At 42.8% G+C, this 21891-nt stretch overlaps 1 protein-coding gene across 9 annotated transcripts in view; it reads left to right on the top strand.

Moving 5' to 3' along the window:
• camta1a (calmodulin binding transcription activator 1a) overlaps positions 1–21891 on the top strand; it is a 543944-nt gene that overhangs the window by 497346 nt on the left and 24707 nt on the right. Inside the window, exon 1 of one of the 9 annotated variants that reach the window (XM_072696329.1) lies at positions 8011–8308. The exons of 7 other annotated variants lie outside the window; for them this stretch is intronic. In XM_072696329.1, the coding sequence (XP_072552430.1) occupies positions 8290–8308 (19 nt within the window). In that variant the 5' untranslated portion in view covers positions 8011–8289. Of the gene's footprint in view, positions 1–8010; positions 8309–10904; positions 10965–21891 lie in introns of those variants that run through there. One more of the 9 variants, XM_072696331.1, reaches the window with a different exon arrangement.

Raw genomic sequence — 21891 nt, 5'->3', positions numbered from 1 at the left:
GAGGTCAGCAGTGATCTAGATGCACAGGTTTTATTGAAATGATCACCAAAAGTCAGTCATTTGTCATCAAAATATTTGGTGAAGTGCACTAGACGACTGAGACTTTACCTGAAAAGACCGGTGCTGAATGGTTTCTCTACAAAACCTCATATAAAACAAGGCAGCACTGACTCCTTAACATTATGCACATTTCACTTGCTTTTTGGTTGCATCTTCACTTCATCTAAAGCATTGCCTTTTAGATTCACAGCTGAATACCCCTGTTTTAACACTGCCTAATCCTGCTCAAGGTCCTGCAACTTTTAGTGCCCCCATAGACACACTTAAAGGGCTTCTTTGGACTATTCTAATACGTACACATTTTTTACCTGGAAAAACGCATGTCTAGAGTTTAATAAGTTCCCTTAGACCTTCATATAACCTGCCAGGAGATGTCCATATTTTAGATGTTAAAAAATGATTTATTTTAATCTGTTTTTCCATTTTCATTTTTTTTATTATTTTCATTAAAAACTGAATTAAGAGATGTGCAAATGTGCCCAACATCTATGTGATGGACAGTACAGTATCAAAATGCACCCATGATTGTTTTGCGGCTCTAAGGGTAAGACTGATGTGGTTTGCTGCTAGAGCTGGGCAATATGACGATATTTTATTGTACCGTGATAAATTCTGTTATCGTGATAACAATATGCTTTTCTAAGAATATCGATGATACTGTTAGTGCTTAATAAACACTGATCAGGTTTCATTACTTCAATACTTTTCATTAGACTGGTTTAATTAGATTAAGTGCAGCAGATGTTGAATAAAAATAACTGCACTCAGTACGAAAGAGAATTTGAACAGTAGTTTATAAGGATCTGTCGTTACTGATGTTTTAGTCTGTGATTACATGTATTGTGATAAATGTTGTGTATTGCAAAAAAAAGTCATTCATTGATAAAATTTCATGATATAGGATTTTTACCATATTGCCCAGCCCTATTTGCTACAACAGTATATGCAGTTGAGGTTCAAAATCAATGTGACAGGATAATTCTATAAATATTTAGTGGGCTATGTCAACTAGAAGAAGAGGGATCACTTTACTTTGATGGTCCATTGTAAATGCCTCACAAATGCTCGACTGACATTCAACTAACATTCAGCTAAACATCTATTAAATACAACCAAAACCTAACCCTAACCTTAACCTAAACCTTAAATATAACCCAAAACCTCCTCATAAAATGGTAAGAATACAGTTAGGCTTAGGGTTAGGTGTATGGTTAGGTGTAGGGTTACATTTACTAGACAAAAATGTACATTCTACTACAGAGTAGAGTTCAGTTGTATTTAATAGGCATTCAGTTAAATGTTGGTTGAATGTCAAGTGAGCATCTACAAGGCATTTACAATGAACCATCCCAGTAAAGATAATAATACACTGTATGTAGAATATTACATCTGTTACTGACTGTATTATCAAAGGAAAGGGAACGCCATAGATTTTGTTTGTTGGGGGTTGGGCCGTTCTCAGCACAGCAGTAATCCATCACAGTAGTGCCATGGTAGCATGTGTTGCGCTAGTGTAAGTATCAGGATCAGGAACAACAATAGGTCAGAGTTAAACCAATGAATTATGAGAAAGCAGAGGTCAAATAAAGGCCATTTTCCTGTTTTGCTTAAACACCTCAGTGTCAATGCTGGATTGAGAACAATTCACCAACCAAAATCATCCTGCCCACTGTATCCAGTACAATATTAAGAAGTCAAAAAACGTTTGTCAATGGCCTTTTCTCAACCCAGTGTGTGTGCATGCTATGTTTACGCAGCCAAAAGGCCATGCCAGATAATCTCATTACTGTGAGAGACTTGCCCTCTTAAAGCCTGGCAAAACAAACCCAGTCCAGCACACATGCTTCAGCACTGGTCGCCCTGGCTCGAACAAGGGCTGTGGCGTCAAAGAGCTTATGAAAATATTGGAGCATATGGACAATGTGACGCGCTTGCCAATTTGACGTCCGCGCCTCTAATCTGTTTGCGCTGATCAGCTGATGGGAGCTTTAGCCAAGACAAGCAATCCCAGTGAAGAGTCTGGGCAGTGTGCTGTGAGACAGGCAGTGTGTGGCTAGCGCGTGGGTTCCAGAGTAAACGTGTGGAGACCAGAGCAGGACAGAGATCGCGGGACTGAGCCAAGCCTGGAGCTTTACAGCACAGCCCTCAGAACAACAAAACAGTAAGAGACAATGGGCCAAAGAGCACACATAGAAGAGCACACAGAACTGTCTATATACAGTATATACTCTGTACACACAGCTGTGGCCTGTATGGGAATGCTTTTTGATAGGTGAGGGTCAGGCAGGCATCATTGTCCTTCACACAGACCACTACCAACTAATACACACAACACACACTTTCCTGATTTGGTTGGATTGAAAGATATTGGTCATCGCTTTCTTGGTGTTTCTTTCTTGGCTTCATTGCAGTCACTTACTGTAGTCAAACCTTGTGATCCAGGCAATGCACAATAATCTGTTCCCAGTATCCTGTTACTTTAATTATATTAATTATGAAGAATCAGAGGTCAAGTAAGGGTCATTTTCATGGATTTCATTGTACTAAGACCCAGTAGGGCTGCATAATATTTTACTGGCAAATCAATATCAGGGTATTGGCTTTGTGTAATACCTAGAAGACATATGAGCCCTTTAAATGATATCACATAAATGGTTTGTCTCTGTGCTTTAATATCAACACTGTCACACAAAAACCTTTTGTGTCTTCAATTTTAATCATTTTTGACCATTCTGGCAGTTCTGTCCAAATGCACTAATAGAAATGCTTCAGAATAACATGGAATCAAATATATTTACATCGTCATTAAAGTTTTTTCTTTCTTTTGCTAGAAATACAAGGTTTTTGCATACAAGGTGTATTACTATTGCAATATGTACCTATATCATAGCAAAGTGGTGTAAAACACAGTTTGTCCATTATCCAGATGAGTAGGAGGATAAATTTAGGGGTCACGATTTGTGCTGAAATGGATTATTATTAATATTGGTGCTTTGCATCAATGACAGTGTGTGTCTTTGTTTTCTTTTAGTAACTGTGTCAGACAGACAGTAATGGATAGTTTCATATCTTTGTCCATAATATCAGAAGGCTGCTTCACCAGCCTTTTTGAGCATCATCCTTGTAATAGCAAACAAAAAAAACAGCCTTAACCATCCTAAAATTTGATCTGGCAATGTATTTATTATGAAATCTACAGCTTATGAAGTGGTTACCCCATTAATATATTTAAAAACAAGTATAATACCACCTATATATAAACTATGGCCTATGGGAAGTTCTTAGGAAAATGTTAAGAAAGTACGTTGGGCCACAGCCTGGGTGGCCACATCCCCTTCACACAGCACTTACAAACCCTAGAAACATACAGAGGAGTGAGACAGACACTACTGTCCAATGTAGGCTTTGTACTAGGGTCTGGAGCATTGCTATGAGGATTTGATTGTATTCAGCAACAAGAGCATTAGTAAGGTCAGCCTGTTAGATGAGCAACAACAACTCCCCAACTGAACCCAAAACTACTGAATGGAGCATCATCATTTCACAGAACACAGTTAAATGCTCCAGTGAGTCCTATTCTATTGGCAATAGCTGTTTGTGTGCATTTGCACATCTGTGTCAGCAATAGGTGCAGCTTAAAGCAGCTGAATGCATGGATGTACAGTGTAGGCCTACGTGCCATTGTGTGCTCAGGTTTGAGCATGTGAGTATGAGTAAGCATACAGCAGCGCCGGCTGGCTCCTCTGTCTGCTGTCGGCTCGGAGCCTGGAGAGAGCCTGTGTCTGTGTGTGGTTCATCTGTGAAGGTGGAGCGAGTGGTGTTGCTGCAGCGTGCACTGACAGGATAAAGTAGGGCATGCTGGAGGAGTGTGCGTGGAAAGGGACAGCTGCAATGCAGACAGCCCTAGAGGGAGAAGCAGCGAGTAATAGCAGGCTCCTGCCTCCACTCACAAAACTCTCTCCATTCATGGAGCTGCTTCACAAGTTTCATTCACTTTCCACGCACAGCTCTCACTCAGCTCGCACTCATCGCTTAGCTTTAGCCAACAATGTTCAGCAGTAAGAGTTGGCAGGAGTGGAGTCTAGTGGGTTTTTGCGTGGTTAAAAAAGGAGTGTTGAGTCATATGATTCATATGGAGCTCATCTCTGATTCTTTTAGCTATGTTTACGCCATATACTGGCTGCACTGAGTGCTCTATTCAATGCTGTACTTGAATAGAGGAGAATAGAGGGGCGTCATTGAGACTGCCTCTAAAAGAAAGCTCAGATGCACTGCCAGTACATTCTTCTGAATGCAGTCAAGCACTGTTTGGTTTATAGGAAATGTGGGGTATAGAAAGCAGGATGAAGTATGAAGTTTATTAGTGAAATTTAATCTCCAGATTTAACTCATCCATGGCCGTGAACACACACACACACACACACACACACACACACATACATCCTGGTGATTAGGGCAATAAGAACACACACCTAGAGCAGTGTGCCACCACCTCAGCACCTGGGGAGCATAAAGGTGCCTTGCTTAAGGGCAGCTCAGTCGTGAATGTTTGTCCTGGGTATCAAACCAGTGACCTACCGGGCCTATGCCTACTTCTCTGGCCCGTTAGGCCATAATATAATGTAAAAAATGAAATGATAAAAAATGGCCTTCAATTAATTAATTTGCATATTGTTACTGTCAGATCAAAGCCAGTCACTCTTTGCATGGTATGGATATTTATTATAAGTAGAGGGCCAAAAGAAATGGAGATAGTATGTTTAAATGTTTGTGGACACTCCTTCTAATGGATGCATTCAGCTGTTTTAAGTGCTCCAATTGCTAACACAGATGTGCAAATGCACACATACACACAGCCGATAGAATAGGCATGAACATTAACCTATTTGCACCATACCTAATTCCAGGAGTGGGCTAGATGGGGATTAAGCGAGCCTTGATCTGTGGAGTAGTGAAACTATATTCTCTGGAATGATGGATGGGGTGGTGATCATCCACACCATGACCTCACTAATGCTCTTGTTGCTGAATGCAATCGAATCCTCACAGCAGTGCTCCAAAATCTAGTAGTCAAGTCAAGTCAAATTTATTTGTATAGCTTTTGTTATTGTCACAAAGCAGCTTTACTTAATTAGTAATTAGTAAAAGACAAAAAGAAGAAATAACGTAAGAAGACATGAAAGATCCAAGACATTCAGTGAGCAGCCAACGGCGACAGTGGCAAGGAGAACCTCCCTCAGAGCTGGAGGAAGAAACCCTGGGAGGAACCAAGACCTCCTCCACCAAGGAGAAGAACCCATCCTCCTCTGGTCAGAATTATTTATAAATTATTGATAAAAGTTACCAAACCATCAATACTGTTGAACTGCTCTGAACATAATCATAATATAATAATCATGGTGTAGTAAAAGTAGGTGTCCTAAAACTTTTGTCCACATAGTGGAGAGCGTTGAAAAATGGCCCATAGCTGTTCATCTAGGTCGAGATCTAATATGATTTACATCATTTGCATTCTCCTGAATAACTGTCGGGTTTTTGGAGGATTGCTGGGCCGGCTGCTGGAGCGATGCTATGATGTGGCCGAGAGCTTTTTTCAACCCCCACCCTTGGAACGAGTCTACATTGTAGCTGGGAGGACTGTTGGGCTAACTGTTGGATAGCGTACTCTGTCTGCTTTCCGAGTCGGCCAATGAGCGACTCAGCACTGAGGCTTGCAGGTTTTGCTGGATGACCATCCTGAGTGACTTTACATTGCAGCTCTCAGGCCTTTCAGACCTTAACTAAATCATAAAGACTGCATTGGGGCGGCTAAGGACCTCAAGCCGCGGCATTGGGACTTTTTCCTTTCTGTCTGCTGGAGGTTTGTGTGTGTGTTTTGTGTGTTTTATTAACTGTAAGGGGGGCTTTATGGGGACATAACAGAGCCACTGGACTCTGCACATGAAGTGTTCGGGCCTCCACTGTTGTCCTGATGTATGGCCCATATGCACTCGCCTCGAGAATGTGAAGAATGACCACCTCTTACCACATCTCTGTAGATCAGAGCCTTTTTTATTACATCACTGAACGCTCAGATATGCGCACTTCTTTGTAATAAAAGGGTTCATATGCTGCAATTCTACTTGCTGACTCTCTGATCATGTGAGGAACCTGAGGAACAGCTGCATTGTGTTCCCCTTCTTTGAATGTGTGCTCTCGACCCCCCATGCCTGACCCTATTTACTGATGTCTTTCCCATAAATCCGAATACAGGGGTCACTTTACTGCGATCCAAGGTCGAGTTGAGCTGGGTCTGTCCAGCATTGTATACAGTACATGCCACAGAGCATGGCAGGATGGTACTTGCTTAATTGCATAATGCAGTACCTGCCGGGAAGCTGCTGCCCTCTGCACTGCAACATCTCCACTCCTAATGGTTCTCCACTCGTTTATTCAATTGTCAGCCGTCCAGCAGACTGGTGAACAACACATGGCCCCATTTCTGCTGCTTCACTGAGCTGCTCCTCGCTCCTTCTTCCTTCGCGCCTTCATTTGTCATAATGCAGAAAGGGGGCGGGGCCTGTTCTCTCTCTCTCTCTCTCTCTGTTCTGTCGTTCTACGTCTGTCTCTCTCCCTCAGTTTTTGTTCTTCTGTGTGTTTGTCTACCCTCTCTCTCTCTCTCTCTCTCTCTCTGTGCTGCTGTGTTCTCTCTCTCTCAGCTCTCTCAGCTCTCTCCTCATCTCTCTCTCTCTCTCTCTCTGTGCTGCTGTGTTCTCTCTCTCTCTCTCTCTGTGCTGCTGTGCTCTGTCTCTCTCTCTCTCTCTCTCAGCTCTCTCCTCATCTCTCTCTCTCTCTCTGTGCTGCTGTGTTCTCTCTCTCAGCTCTCTCAGCTCTCTCCTCATCTCTCTCTCTCTCTCTCTGTGCTGCTGTGTTCTCTCTCTCTCAGCTCTCTCCTCATCTCTCTCTCTCTCTCAGCTCTCTCCTCATCTCTCTCTCTCTCTCTGTGCTGCTGTGCTCTGTCTCTCTCTCTCTCTCTCTCAGCTCTCTCCTCATCTCTCTCTCTCTCTCTGTGCTGCTGTGCTCTGTCTCTCTCTCTCAGCTCTCTCCTCATCTCTCTCTCTCTCTCTCCGCTCTCTCCTCATCTCTCTCTCTCTCTCTCTCTCCGCTCTCTCCTCATCTCTCTCTCTCTCGCTCGCTCGCTGCAGCATTGCAGGTACGGACCGTCGCGCAGGACAAAACACGGAGGACTAAACGGCTTTTGCAGTGTAACCATGACAATCGTCTGCAAAGCATTTCCCTTCGTTTTGGTCCTCCGCTGTAAACCTGTATGTGAAAGTCCAGGACCACCCCTAACTCACCGTGTTGTTATGAGCGCCCCTCGCCACTTTGTCTTAGCTCGCGCTTTCCTTTCCTTTTTCGACTCCTTAAAAAATCGCCGAAGCGTGACTTCGGCAGGGGGTTTTCGGGTTCAGGACTTTAAAAATAATGGACGAAAAAAAAAAAGGTCTTCGTTTCGGTCGATAATTGAGAGTCGGCAGCTAGCAGACCGCTAACACACGAGGCGCGAGCTTTGAAACGGCTGGTCGGCGAAATAAAATTAGTCAAACCGGGGCGCGTGTTTACCTGCGGCACGTGCCGTGCTTTTTTTTTTTTCACCGCACCTGCATTCTGAACAAACCACGCCTACCGTGCCAGGATTGGCCAGAACAAGCAGTGAACCCGCCTGAGTGCGAAATATCAGCCAACGGTGGCACAAGGGGCGGGGCTTGAGGGGCCAATCCAAGCGCAACAGGGCGTGGCTCTCCGGAATAGAGGCTGGTTGAAAAACAGCAGCGCGGTTTTGCCTCCTTTTGTTTTTTTTTTACCGCAGGCTTGTAGGGGGGTGGGGTGGGGGGCGGGGTGGTGGAGCTAGAAGGGAAGGAGGGAGGGACGAGGGAGGAGGAGGAGGAGTAGTAGGGAGAGAGATGGAGAGTAGCGAGCTATGGGAGCGCGTGAAGTGAGCGGGCTTTCTTCTTCTCTCCAGCACGTCGCTCCTGCACTTTCTCCTCGTGTTTGCTGGTGAATCCCCCCTCCGAAATAAGAGGAATGTGATTTTGGCTTTCGTGCACGCGCTCACCTGTGTCAGTGGGGGTCAGGATGCCGATGAATGCCACCTGCTTTTCCTAAAGACAAGGGGAGAGAGAGAGGGACAGAGACAGAGAGAGAGAGAGAGAGAGAGAGAGGGAGCGTTTGCATTGCAGGGGTGACTCCATGGACAGTGAGCTAGAAGGTTGGACACGTTTTAGTAAACCTAGTGTGTGTGTGTGTGTGTACGTGTATATGTCTGTGTGTGTGTGTGTGTGTGGGCGTGTAGTCGTGTCTGTGAGGGGGAAAGTTGTACGGACTTGGAGTACTACAGTGCTTAGACCTCTTTAACAGTGGGGGGCACTTCAGAAACGTGCTGTTTATGTGCCATTGTGAGGACCACCTGTGTTATAGGAGGCTAGGAACTTCATTAGTACCTTTAAATAACTGCCCTGAACTAGTTTCATGCTCATTTGTTTGTGTATCCCACCTTCCCACCCTCCGCTTACACTCATTAACACCATTAACACTTAAGAGTTGCAGCTGCAGCAGTTGCTGCTAGTTTGGAGAGTCGGTGAAGCTGAAACCTGCCTGTATTTTTCAACCCTTGTGGTTTCTAAGAGTGACTTTTCTTTATTGTTGAGGGAAAGCCCAGAGTGTCCTCTCTCCACATGGTTGGGGACTGTGGGCAGTGTGTTGTTTTTCTCTCCTCCATCCCGCCTCAATGATTTCCCCCCAGTGGGGGAAATGCACTGTGATTAGATATCATTGACTGGGGAGTTATTTTACGCCTATTAGGGCATGTTGGGCTGCCGATAACTCCAGAGAATTAACAGTTAGTGGTTTGATTTCCCATTACTCCTCTCATTAATGGGATATAAGCTCTTATGCTGGGCTTCTTCAGTGGAGATGCATTGAGGTTGTGAGCGGAGTTTGGAGACCGGTGTTTTCAGCACCGTGGACAGCATCGCCGTTATTGCTCCCTTTAGAGTTCTAGACTCTACAGTTCAGCGCTTTTGCTGTTATACCCCACCTGATTCAACTCATCATCTCCTTAATAAGCCCTTTATAAGCTTATAATAGATGTGCTGAAGCAGTGAAGAAAAACAGGATGGTCTTGGGGTTTTTTTATTATTATTCTGAAACACGCCCACCTCAGCTCAGGAAAAGTTTGTTGATTACCTGATAAGTTGTGTCAGGTGTGTACTCCAGGACTCCAGGTTTGGGAAGCAATGCTAGAAGACAAGCATGAGGCCGTTTTAAGGCTTCTTTTGTACAAGATACCATGTTCTACATGAAGCTGCTGTCATGCAGTCAAGAGACGTCTTATAGAGGCATAATTTAATCACTTCTTACCCACACCTTCATCATTTCCATCTTGTATCTAAGTTTTTAGCAAAATATTGCAAAACATTATGACTGCCATTCACTCCCAAGTATTATGCCCCATCATGATGTTGAAACTGTTGACTTTAAACAGACCTGATAAAGTGGTACTCATAACTAGCCTAAGCCTAACTAGCCTCCAGGGTGTCTATTTCAGCATTTGACCCACTGGTAATGGGTCTTAAGATCTGGTGAATTTGCTCTGTTAGGTAAAGTGTCCCACTGTTGCATCATGTCTGAACCTGTGTACCCTACAGTTGTCATTCTGCCAGTGGTGTGTTCTGCTTCGACAAAACACAAAACCAAGCGCAGATCCAAAAGAAAAGGTGCAAGTTACTTAAGCTGTGTCCAAAACTGTGCCCTATTTACTATCTCCTACATCACTATATAAAGCACTATAATAGGGAAGAGATTTTGACAGACACGTTAATGTGTTTATGTGACCGTTAATGAGTCACGTTAACGGTCTGAACGCCGGCCTTTCTCAGAGAAGCTACATGCGAAGTTTTTAAACCAAACAATGCAATGGATTATGGGTATTCTATGTCCGTTTATTGTACATCGTTTGCACACTATACTATAGTGCATTGTGGGATTGATACAGTGTTAAAGTAGTGCACTATATAGTGCATAGGGCACAGTTTTGGACACACCTTTATTTTTTTGCTTGGAAAAAATATGCGAGAATTGGTATTTTGGTAATAGCCTTTGTGCTCCCCCTACAGTTGCGGAGAGTAATTTCACACCACTGTTATAAAAACAAACCACCCTTTCATGGACAGCTGTATGCTTGCATTTGTTGACAAGTGGAAGTAAAAAAAAGCATGTGGACAGAGGCAGCAGAGTAATGCTGTTGCCTAGCAATTATAGGATTTTTTAGGATCTCGCGTTTCGCAGAATCATGCAGCTCCACCAAAGTTTCATAGTGCAGTACAATGTGACAGTGATAGAGAAGCCATTCTCCCTATTACAGTCCATTTGAATGATGTCCACTGTAAGGACAAATATACATTTTGTAATGGTAGAAGATGGTAGAAAAACAGTAAATGTAAACAGTAAATGGTAAACAAACCCAAAACAATACGAGAGACTTTGATTTGACAGTGACTGTGCATTTGTTTAAAAGGAGTTCTGTAGAAGTGAGCTGTCCATAGAGGCTACTTCTAAAGAAAAGCCAAGCAGCGAACTGGAAGTAGATACCTAAGAGATTGGGTGGACCTCAGGGTCTTTAAAAATAGAACGCTGTGGTTAAGAGAGAGAGGCTGCAGGGGAAAAGGCTCATTTATGGTTAGTCATTATAGTTTCTGCAGTAAAATTACTCTGGTCTGCACTCACGTCCATTACAGCATTGCAGGGTGCTCTCAACTTTTCCTTCTCCCTTGTATTAGTGCTTTGTTTATCTGGGGCTGAATGCTGGTGGAGTACAAGGAGCTGAGACTCTGTCTGCTGATCTTCTGCTGAGGCCAAGTGTGGAAGTGAGCATGAAAGGACATGTTTTCAGTTATTTTAGTTATTTGTAGTGGTTAATATGTATTTATCTGAACAGATACGGTTCTGGCCAAAACATTAGTACCATCTGCCTAATATTGAGAGAGTCCTCCTTGTGCATTTGTTTGTTTGCTTGTTTTCAAAACTCACACTTTTCTCATACTTGCTTATTGCTATGCTTGCATTTCCATCAAAAGTGATTTGAGTGAATAATCATAAGTACTCATTTCGTCCTGTCATTAAACCACACGGGCTCATTGCGTGTTCTGAGTGTAGCCAAAACCTGGCAATGTGAGCAGTAAAAAATCCTACTCTTTCAGCACTGTGAGAAAGTGAACAGCACTTTCTTTTCTTACTGCCTCACGCTGTGCTCCTCAGGGGTCCAGTCGTTAATTTGCATAAATTGCGATAGCAGTGAAGGGCCATGCTGAGACTGATTAAATATTCGGTTTGTTAAGGCTCGATTGGCTGCCCTGAACTGTGCAGTTCTCTGAGCTTGACCTCTTTTAAAAGCTGTCATAAACCAATCAAGCTGTAGAGGACCGAGTGGAACTAGGAGGACCGAGTGGAGCTAGGAGGAAATAGCAGCAGATGAAGAATGTTATTACAGGTCATTTCTGAGCCTTCGCTTACCAACCAGCATCACACAGCGTATGTGCTTTTCTACTGGTGTCATTGTATTGGTGTTCCATTTCCAATCTGCTGTCCAGTGAAAGATTTGTGACTTGATTATTAACCAAAGTCAGTTTTTTAAGAAAGCTAGATGACATGGGGCTCCAAGTGGCTCAGTCTGTGTGACTATATGACTACCACTATGGTTTTTTAAATGCTAGGGTGCTCCCTAGTTCTTGGTCAGGCACAGTTTGGTTTGTGAGGGGTGAATTCTGCTGCTGAAAACCAACTTAACTAACTTAAATCCACCTGAAAGAAAGTTTGAGACATTTCTCAAAGTGTTGTACTTTTGTTTACAGTTAATAGCATTCATACAGGACCTTATAGCATTCATACAGGACCTTATAGCACACAGACAGGACCATATAGCATTCATGCAGGACCTTATAGCATTCATACAGGACCATATAGCGTTTACACAGGACTTTATAGCACACATACAGAACCTTATAGCATTCATACATGACCTTATAGCATTCATATAGGACCTTTTAGCATTCATACAGGATCTTATGTCATTTATACAGGACCTTACAGCATTTATACAGGACCTTATGTCATTCATACATACAGGACCTTATAGCACACATACAGGACCTTATAGCATTCATGCAGGACCTTATAGATAACACTCATACAGGCCCTTATAGCACTCATAAAGGACCTTATGTCATTTATACAGGACCTTATATCACTCAAACAGAACCTTATAGCATTCTTACAGAACCTTATGTCATTCATACAGGACCTTATTGCACTTATACAGGACTTTATAGCACTCATACAGGACTTAATAGCACTCATACAGGAACTTATATCACTCATACAGGACCTTATATCTTGTTCGAATACACGTAAACCAGTGACAAGGACAAGGACATCACAACATCTCTCAAAGTGAAACCACTCCTGGTCTAGCACCTCTACTGACTGTAGCTCGTCCCTATGTGTTTTAATGACAAATCAGCTCATTTTCTTCTCTGAACTGTTTTTCCACCTCCAGTGTCTAATTCCAACAGTTGTCCCTGTGCTGATATTTGGCTGTTATATTGTAAGAAGGTGGGATTACACTTAGGAATGAAGGGGTAACAGCCCTGTCTGGAAGAGACCAGTCATCTGCAGGACCTCCTTGTTTAGTACACGGAGTAGCTGTAGCTTTTAGTCGAGCTGTCAGGTTCTTTGCAGTTTTTCAGGTAGGTTTGATGTTAAGCAGCCAATGGGAGAAGAATGTGGTGAAACAGAGAGCAATGTCGCATGGCCACGTCCCTGCTTGTTGATCAGTGTGATTTCTTAGAGCAACATAGCTGCTTTTTGTTTAGAAATCATTATAGAAACACTGAAGATGGAGAGTTAACACAAACACACATTATATATTCATGAGTTTCTTTGTCTTTTGTTGGAAATCTTCACATGAGAAGACATTTAGAACATTAGGCTACATTTCTGCCCGGCTCTATTTTCAGCCACAGTAATGAATTTTGTTTGTGCATCGGTAAACTGCGTCATATCATGAGACGTAAAGTAAGTGATTGAACCAGGGCACGTCTGCAAGGATGGGCACAGCAGTTTGTCATAGAGGATCCCAGTGTCAACCTGATATGATTTGCTGCTTGTTTGTATGGAGACTAAATTGGAGAGATCCATTCAAGCAGAAGGAGAGGGAACATTAAAGTCTGCAGAGGTTCATTGGCTGCACTGAAGGGCAGAACAAACATCAGCCTATATATCACTTCTTGTTTTGCATTCGTCGTGAGCCATATAAAGGACGAATGCTTTCTAGGCTTCTTGTCTGTAAGAGCATGTTTACGCCAGGTGCCTGAGTGTGTTTTGAGATTGTATCTAGATAGTTCATCATCACCCCCCTCTCTGTGGACTTGATATGAATAAAAGCCAGTAGACTCATGTACTTAGTCTATTGAGTTGTTTACCTTAGCTTATACTAACATGTCCTCACTTTAATCATGATTTAATTATTCATTTATAATCCTTGTTAGATAATCTCTGGTTATTGTGAACCTCATGAAGACGTCTGCCCACTGATAAGGCTCGCTTTGTTTATTTATTATTATTCTTTATCATTTCTTGTTGTTAACTTATTTACATCAGTATTCCATAGTAATAACTCTATTACTCATATTATTGACCCATGTTTATCCAACGTCTTAGGATATAATGTTGATCTGGAATCAGCTTATGCCTTTTATGTAAACAATCTTATGTGTCTAATCTCATCCACAAATGGCCAGTGTGACTTCAGGTCTTCATTAGAGCTGTGACGATGTTGAACTACCACAATGTTGAGCTCATTACCATCATCACCATAGTTCTTATTTATTAATAAAATGGATCGTTCAGACTCCAAGTTCTAATTGACCAAGCCACGTGTAGGGTTGGGCAGTATAGAGATAATGCCATATACCACTGTTTATAAAAATGATGAAGGTATGTCCAATTGGGGACAGTATTTTAAAATTATGACTTGTCTGATGTGTTAAATTCCTGAGCTGTGTCTATCCAGTCCTCAGACAAAATAGGTCATTCATTTATGTGCATTTAAGATGGACATAGGTTGGGGGCGCTGTGGGAGGTCACTGATTGGTGATTTGACGCTCTGGAAGCTTGTTGGGAGAACCAGTTAGTGGTGTTTTACCTAAGCCTAGATAGCCGGCTACAAGTCCAAATGCAGCAGAACCGCTGTGACGTTTTTCTCATCAATATTCGTGTCATTTAGTTAACAGCAGCTGCACTAAGCTGTCATAGTAACTAAGCTAATGCTAACCAGCATTTTTATCCTAATTTAGATTTAAATAAACTCTGCAGTATTAGTTTGAGACAGTATGAAAAAATACATTTGGATATATTTGTAGCTTGCAGAATGTCCCGTTATAGAAATAATAAAATAAAGGGATTTTATTTAAGTATTAATTAATGAATGAATTAATTCAGCAGCTCATCTTATCTAAACTTTGTATTACTTATATAAGCACTGGTCGGATTGGTTTGTATTACTTATATAAGCACAGGTTGGATTGGTATCAGCTGACACTCAGCATTAAGAGACTCGAATCAGATCAGGGGGAAAAATAACCTGATCGGGATATCCCTACTGACAAAAACACATGTCTTTTTGACTGCCAGTGTACAATAAACAGATTTCTAGTCAGCATTGTCAAGCACAAAATATGGGGAATGAACAAGGGCAATGTTTTACATGATTTCAGACCTAAAACAACGCTTCAACTTCAGCCCTGTTCTACTCTCTGCAGTGCCTACTCCTAGCTAGTGGTATCCCTGCTATCAGCAGAGTGTGTGTGTGAGCGGTGTGTGTGATGTTCCTGCCACTGTGTGGCTGTAATAACTGGTGGTGCACATGGTCCCTCCTCTCTGCATTGTCTCCAGACTCACTTGACATGTGGAACGTGTGTCTGATGAAAGCCTCCAAAGTCACGACTCTGACTTAGAGCTGCCCCCATTCCCCTCACATAAAGGTGCTACAAATGGTCATAGAAGAACCATGTTTAGTTCCATAAAGAACCTTATCTGTGGTGGTGATCTTCACATTCACACATCCCTATTACAAACACGGTTCTTTATAGAAGCAAAAGTGGTTCTACTATGGCATCACTCAAAGATCCATTTGTGGCACCTTTATTTTTAAGAGAGTAGAGCTAAAAAGCCTCTGGTGGGGCCGAATGTGCACTAACCTGCCTCGCTCTCCAGTGGCCTGGCCTGCAAAACACACATGTCCAACACCGAGACACTGTTATAGTCCTAAATGCATTCCCATGGGAAACTCTGTGCTCTTTGCCTTTTTTCAGGTCAGGTGGTTAAAGATCTGAAGAGGAGTCGGCATCAGGACTAAGTGTGTTAAATGCTCCATGGGCTGTGAGGGCTGAACGGCAGGCAGGATCGGGGTGATACGTGTATGTGTGTGTGTGTGTGGCGTAGCATTCTCTGCAGCACTGGCCACAGCCAGTCCTAGCTCGCGGCGCTTTTGAAGTCTAGACTGTGAGGGACTTGTTCTCTGTAATTGTGTCTGTTCTGGAACAGGACGCTTTGTGGAGGCCAGTGCTGCCTGCAGGGAGACTTTGTTCATGCAGGAAGGAAAGAAAATGAGCATATATGCATTCATACGCTTCCCAAATATTTCACAGTGTTTGTTTTCTGGAGCAGGACGATTAGTGGAGGCCAGTGCTGCCTACTTGGAGACATTGTTTGGAGACATTATGTTTGCCAAATTGTCAATTTTTTTTACATAATCAGAATCTGGCATTTGTTCTTTACATTGTGTCAGAATTTATTGTTGAATGGACCAATGGAAATGCTCCAAAATGACCTGGAATACAATCTTTTTGCATTGACGTCCATTGAAAGTTAAGAAGGATTTTCCCCTTTATGCTGTTCTTACGCATCTGCCAGGACTTCCAAAGTGAGTTACCTTCTGTAATTGTGTAATTGGCTGAACCCGGAGCTGAACATCAGTTATAGTAGTCCTATCTGAATGAACATCATGTCAATGTGAGAATAACCCTGATAATAGACAGCATCTCTTTTTGGCAACTGCAGAAAAGAGAAATACTGCTAAAATAAGGCCTTACTTAACTCAGACACTGTATTCCATACTAATTGACTGGCAGTTAAATCCCTTCAAGATTACATTAAGTACAGTAACACACATAATGGAATTAGCTGGCAGTGTATCTTAAATGCCTGGGAGTGTGGAGCCAGTTTGGAATACAAATCAGCATTTTTGGCTTGTTCCTTTAGGCAGGGCCATACTTGAACCACCTCCTGCTCCCAAAACAACCTTTCTTTTAAGAACCACTGTCCTACTGCTGGACATATGGTGTGTAGGTACGCTTGAACCATGTTTGGTAAGTGGACACAGTATTGAAGGTGACACTTTACTGAAGGGCAGTGTTCTTATACAGTAGCTATACAGCTTATATAGCTTGCATCAGCTACATAAGGAATAACACCTATATCGCCTAGCCATTTACTAGGGCTTATTCCAACTGGTGTCAGCTGAGGTAACATGACATTAAAATTGACAGAGACAGCCTTTATGACAACTGACGCTTGTTGTAATTAGCATCAATAACCTATATGTTTGCATATAATGTTTACATAGGTTTATATCTGTTATCATAAAAGCATTATGAAGGTGTCATGTAGCCTAAATTTACTAAGAATTTGGTTACTTTTATTGATTGTTTTCTGTTTTTGTTTTTGTTTTTTTGCGATAGGCTGCCTAGTAGATGTAGTGTGGGTTAATTCCAGGGTTGCTGCTGGACCCTGCAGTCCCCATGCTGCAGATGAGAGGGTGAATGCAGATGGTTGGCTCAGCTGGTAGAGCTGGTGCCAAGAGGCCACAGCCTCCTCCCCTGCACTTCCACTAAATACCAGCCCGTGTCAAGCAGCAGGCCAAAGCACAGGGGGGAGGCCTTCTCAAACACTCCAGGCTCTTGAGGACCTCTGAGATGTTCACAAATGCTGTTGGAAGGCTAAGTGGGGTGGATTGTGCAGATGTGATTGTGCAAGCATCAGCTTAGCCTAGACCATGCACACACCAAGGCAACCAACTTCAGCACCAGCTGCTAAAACCCTTGATGTTTCTGGGGTAGGGGTAGTCGTTTCTCACCTATAGGTTACGGAGTTACCTAGACTGTTTCCCCTGACCCAGACATTGCCCAGAGGGATCATTCTGACCCAATTTAACCCTTGACTAAAAAATCTGCTTATCATTTCATACCAGCATCATCAGTTGCAACATGTCCTAATCCATCTCAATTTAACCGAGAAGCCCTAAGACATAATATGGACTTTGGCTGGTGTGCAGTGCTTTACAGTTACTTAAATAATGTTATGTATGCCCTGCTAACAGAAAACTGCTGTGTTGTAATGTTTGAGTTCAGGGCCGACGATCAGCATATATCCTACCTGGCTCAGCAGTCTGAGAGCAGCCAGATCAGGACAGAGAGTCCACTAACTTATTTTAGAAGGAAAGTAAGTGTTTTTGGGTTTTTTTTGCAATGTGGTACATCCTGGATCCAGGTGTGTGTGTATCTTTCTCTCTCTCACGAATGAAATAAGAGTAAATCTGGACCGATTCTGTAACAAATCTAGCCTGAAGTTTCAGACTTTCTCAAAGTGAAGTTAAGGAGCTTGTGTGAAAACAACAGCTGCCATATAATCATAACAGCAGCCTAACACACAGCAACCTTACACAGCCTTACCCAGCATGCATTATGCAAAAACAACTATTGAAAACCCTGCAGTGTTTAACGAATTCAGCAAAGCTAGCATTAATGACATAGCTCTGACCTCAGTTGGTCAGCAAACCTCAAAGAAAGTTATTTTTTCTAAATAAACCACCTTCAAGACACATCCTTAGAAGGCTGTTCTTCTATTCTTTAACCCCTTAACACTCCAAGGTATATTACACACTACGGCCTATTACTCAGTAACTACAGGGACAGGGACTGTACAAACTGCAAGGGCAATTCCTGGGTAATAGTAGTTTGTAATAACACTTTCAGCCTGCCGGCGGCCCATAGGCTTTTATAAGGGGTTAAAGGCTGGAAACCAGGAAATCTCACTTGTGAAAATGCTGAAGCACTTCTGTATGAGGCAAGTTGGCATATTTACAACAGATGTAGCGATGACTGAATTTTTTATTCTGACTGGAATGTCCCTTTAACAGAATGAACAATTTCTTTATAAATCATGTTGAAGGCTACAGCATGTATTCCTCACATAGTGAAGCAGCATAGTTTTAGCAGGCTACTTTAGGTCAAATCCATTGGTTTATAATAGAGTTGCAACGAATCAGCATTAATTAATTACTTTCATAATAAACACCGTTGGCTAGATCATATTATTAGTTGGCTTGGTGATGTTTCAGCATCCTGTTTACATCACATGAAAAAGGGAATATACAGAATATGCCGAAATCTACAAGAAACTGATTAATCAAAATCAACTGATCGATTATGGAAAAAGTCATTAGTTGATTTTGGTATCAAGGTTTTTAGGGTTTCAAATATTATGGAAAATCTTGTACGCAAACTCTGGCATATCTCAGCAGTCATGTGATGTATTTGCATTTTCTATGTTTTTCAGTTTTTGACATAACAGGATTCTGGCAGATTATCTTTACATTGTGTCAAGAATTTCATTGGATGAATGGACCAATAGAAATGCTGCAAAATTATTTGATGATTTGATTGTTTTACATTGACTTCCATTGAAAGTTAAGAAGGTTTTTTTCCTGTTGCCGTTTTGGAAATGCCAGTTTTTTACATTACAGTGACGATACACAGAAAGCCTGCACAGACGCAGTGATCTCCTTTCCGTTCTGTAACCTCTAGAAACAAAACCCGGCCTGTCTGGACTCTGATGAGCGGGCTGCGGTGTGCTGGCCCTGACACATCCGCCCTCAGAAACACACACTGGAACAGCAAAGCCCGCTCTTAATGAAGCTCCTCTCCTGAGTAGCGGGCTGCAGGGTGTTACGCTCATTAGTCTTCGGGACCTCTCTGCTCATGAAAGTGAATCAGGGCCCGTGAGTCATTGTCAGGGAGGTCTGGAGAAGGCAATGCTGGAGACGTGACACAGGTCAGCACCTCAGCAGCTGTGGCAGATGGCGAGAGGCTGCGGACTGGGAGGTGGAGGCAGGGTTGACATCAGCGGAGATGAACCGATGGATCTCCGGAGACACGGAAGTGATGGCACCCTGTGGGAGGGTGAAGAACATGGTTAACATGTTAGAAGAGTCTGACAGATTGAGAGAGAGGTGATAGGATTTTGGTCTGCAAGGCCGAGGACGGTGACCTTGTCTTCTGAGCGCAGTGTAAGCGTTAATGATGTGGACGTGACGATCTTAGAGGATACTGAACATTCTTAATGAAAGGGTTCTGTATATTAACAGATAGGGCCTGCATAGCTGTTCCTCCCCTAAAATCACATAAGTAACATATTAGTTTCATAGCAATCAAGAATTTATAGCAGTTACTAAATAATTAATATGTGCCCCCTTGTGCTGCTAAAACAGATCTGAATGTTCGAGGCATGGACTGCACAAGAACTCTGAAGTTGTCCTGTGGTATCTGGCACCAAGACCAAGTAGCGGGTCCTTTAAGTCCTGTAAGTTGTGAGGTGGGGCCTCCATGGACTGCATCAATGAGCCTTAGGTGCCCAGGTTCACAAGTTGTCCTTTCTTAAACCCTTTTTGTTAGATCCTGACTGCTGCCCCACAAGACCTGTCTGATGTGGGGCAGCAGATTTGGGGATGTTCTGATCCAGTCGTCTAGCCATCACAATTTGACCCTTGTCAAAGTAGCTTAGATTCTTATGCTTGCCCATTTTTCTGCTTCCAACACACATCATTTTGACTGACTGTTCACTTACTGCCTAATATATATATATATATATATCCCACCCCTTGACAGATGCCACTGCAGATTAATGTTAAGGCTGATTTGTGCACACAGCACTATATACAGGTACATAGTGCTGTATCATAAAAATAATAATAAAAAAAACATAATTATACTAATCATAATAATATGATGCCAAATAAAAACAGTTTGTTTAAAGAACCTCTTTTTTCTTAAAAAAAAAAGTGTATGGCCAAACCTCAAGCATTATGCCTAAATACTAGAAAAAAATGCATTTTTGTAAATTTTGCAAAACAGTAAAATACAGATATTCAGTTTATGTTGGATAACCTAACTTAAAACATGCTTTTGTGCAAAGCCTAACAAAATTCCTTTACCTAATCCTTGGGGTTACACTCAGGGCCCAGCCGATTCCCTTCACCCATATTCAAATCACCTACTACGTTGCAGGCTCTTCACAGGGGTCATCAGGTAGGCACCTCCCTTCGCTGAATGATGCCCACATCTCTGAAAGGCTCAACAGTGAAGTCTGGCAGCCTCCCTGGTGACTAAAGCCGTACCTAGCCCAACTGGTAGGGCCGATGCATGATCAGTGTCACCGGTTCCATGTTGATCTTACGCACAACTTTGCCAACGCTATATCAAAATATGCAAAAAACATCCACACTACACCACATCATAAAATGGCCAGCTCTAGAGAAACATACTGCGTCTAACTGTTCACAGCGGTGGTGAATGGAACCAGACGTCTGAAGAGTTCGGTGGTTTAAAATTGCTACTGGTTCTCTTCGCTGCCACTGTAAAGACAAAGAATCCTGGACGATTTTATTTCACCTTAGAAATTTTGAAGAAAATTATGAAGCAAAATGGTGGAATTACCCTTTAACACACACTATATGTCCAAATGTTTGTGGACACCCCTTCCAATGAATGCATGCAACTACTTTAAGTTGTACATATCTTGTCTTTGTAGAGAAGTACTGGCAATAGAATAGGACTCTCTGGAGCAGATAAACATGAACCTATTGGCACCATGCCTAATGCCAGGCGTGAACTAGAGGGATATAAACAGTACTTTTGGGATAAGTTGGGGGGGGGTGATCATACAACATCCTGCCCATACTAATGTTCTTGTCTCTGAATGCAATCAGATCCTCATATCAACGCTCCTAAATCTAGTAGAAACTCCTTTTTATACCCTTGATTTCGGAAGAAACAATGAATGAGCAGGTGTCCCAATACTTTTGTCCTGTTGTTTTTCAATGCCGGGCTGATGGTAATCTTAGCACGACCACTGAGAATGGACTTGTGAAGACGATGTTTCAGTGCATTTCAGTGCTCCAGTGCATTTGGTGCACTTTCAGACCCTCAGGTTTCGGTTTGAGTCTGAGAGAAGGCTGCGGCTGGTTCGGAGCGCTGTTTTGCCGCAGGTGTTGGAGTGAAATTCACGCTCGTCTCGAGGCGTGTTGCCCTCAATAAGACTAAATATCTGCCTTGTGCTGTGTTATTTCTGTCAGTGATCACAGGCTGTCACAGAAGTGCTGTAGTAGGACGAAGTGGGAGGGCATAGGACGATGTCACACAGCTGCCTCTGCTCTGATTGGCGGAGCCCTGTGTGGCTCCGTCCCCAGGCTGCGTGCCCCTCCCTCTAGCCCCTCTCCCTCCGCAGTGTACGCGTGTGGCTTTCTGAGCGTGCTCGCAGCAGCAGGTGGAGATGACATCATCTGCACTGCAGCAGACTGCAGCACTGTGTCTGAACAAAGACATGTCAAAGGGCTGCTGCTAAGTGCTGCTGCCATGCTGTCTGTGTGCCTTCTCTCTCTGGTCCTCTTCTTCTTGTTCC

Source organism: Salminus brasiliensis, chromosome 14, assembly GCF_030463535.1.
Source record: "Salminus brasiliensis chromosome 14, fSalBra1.hap2, whole genome shotgun sequence".
Taxonomy (NCBI): domain Eukaryota; kingdom Metazoa; phylum Chordata; class Actinopteri; order Characiformes; family Bryconidae; genus Salminus; species Salminus brasiliensis.
Note: the sequence above shows the minus strand (reverse complement) of the source record. Positions and strands in the feature narration are given on the sequence as shown.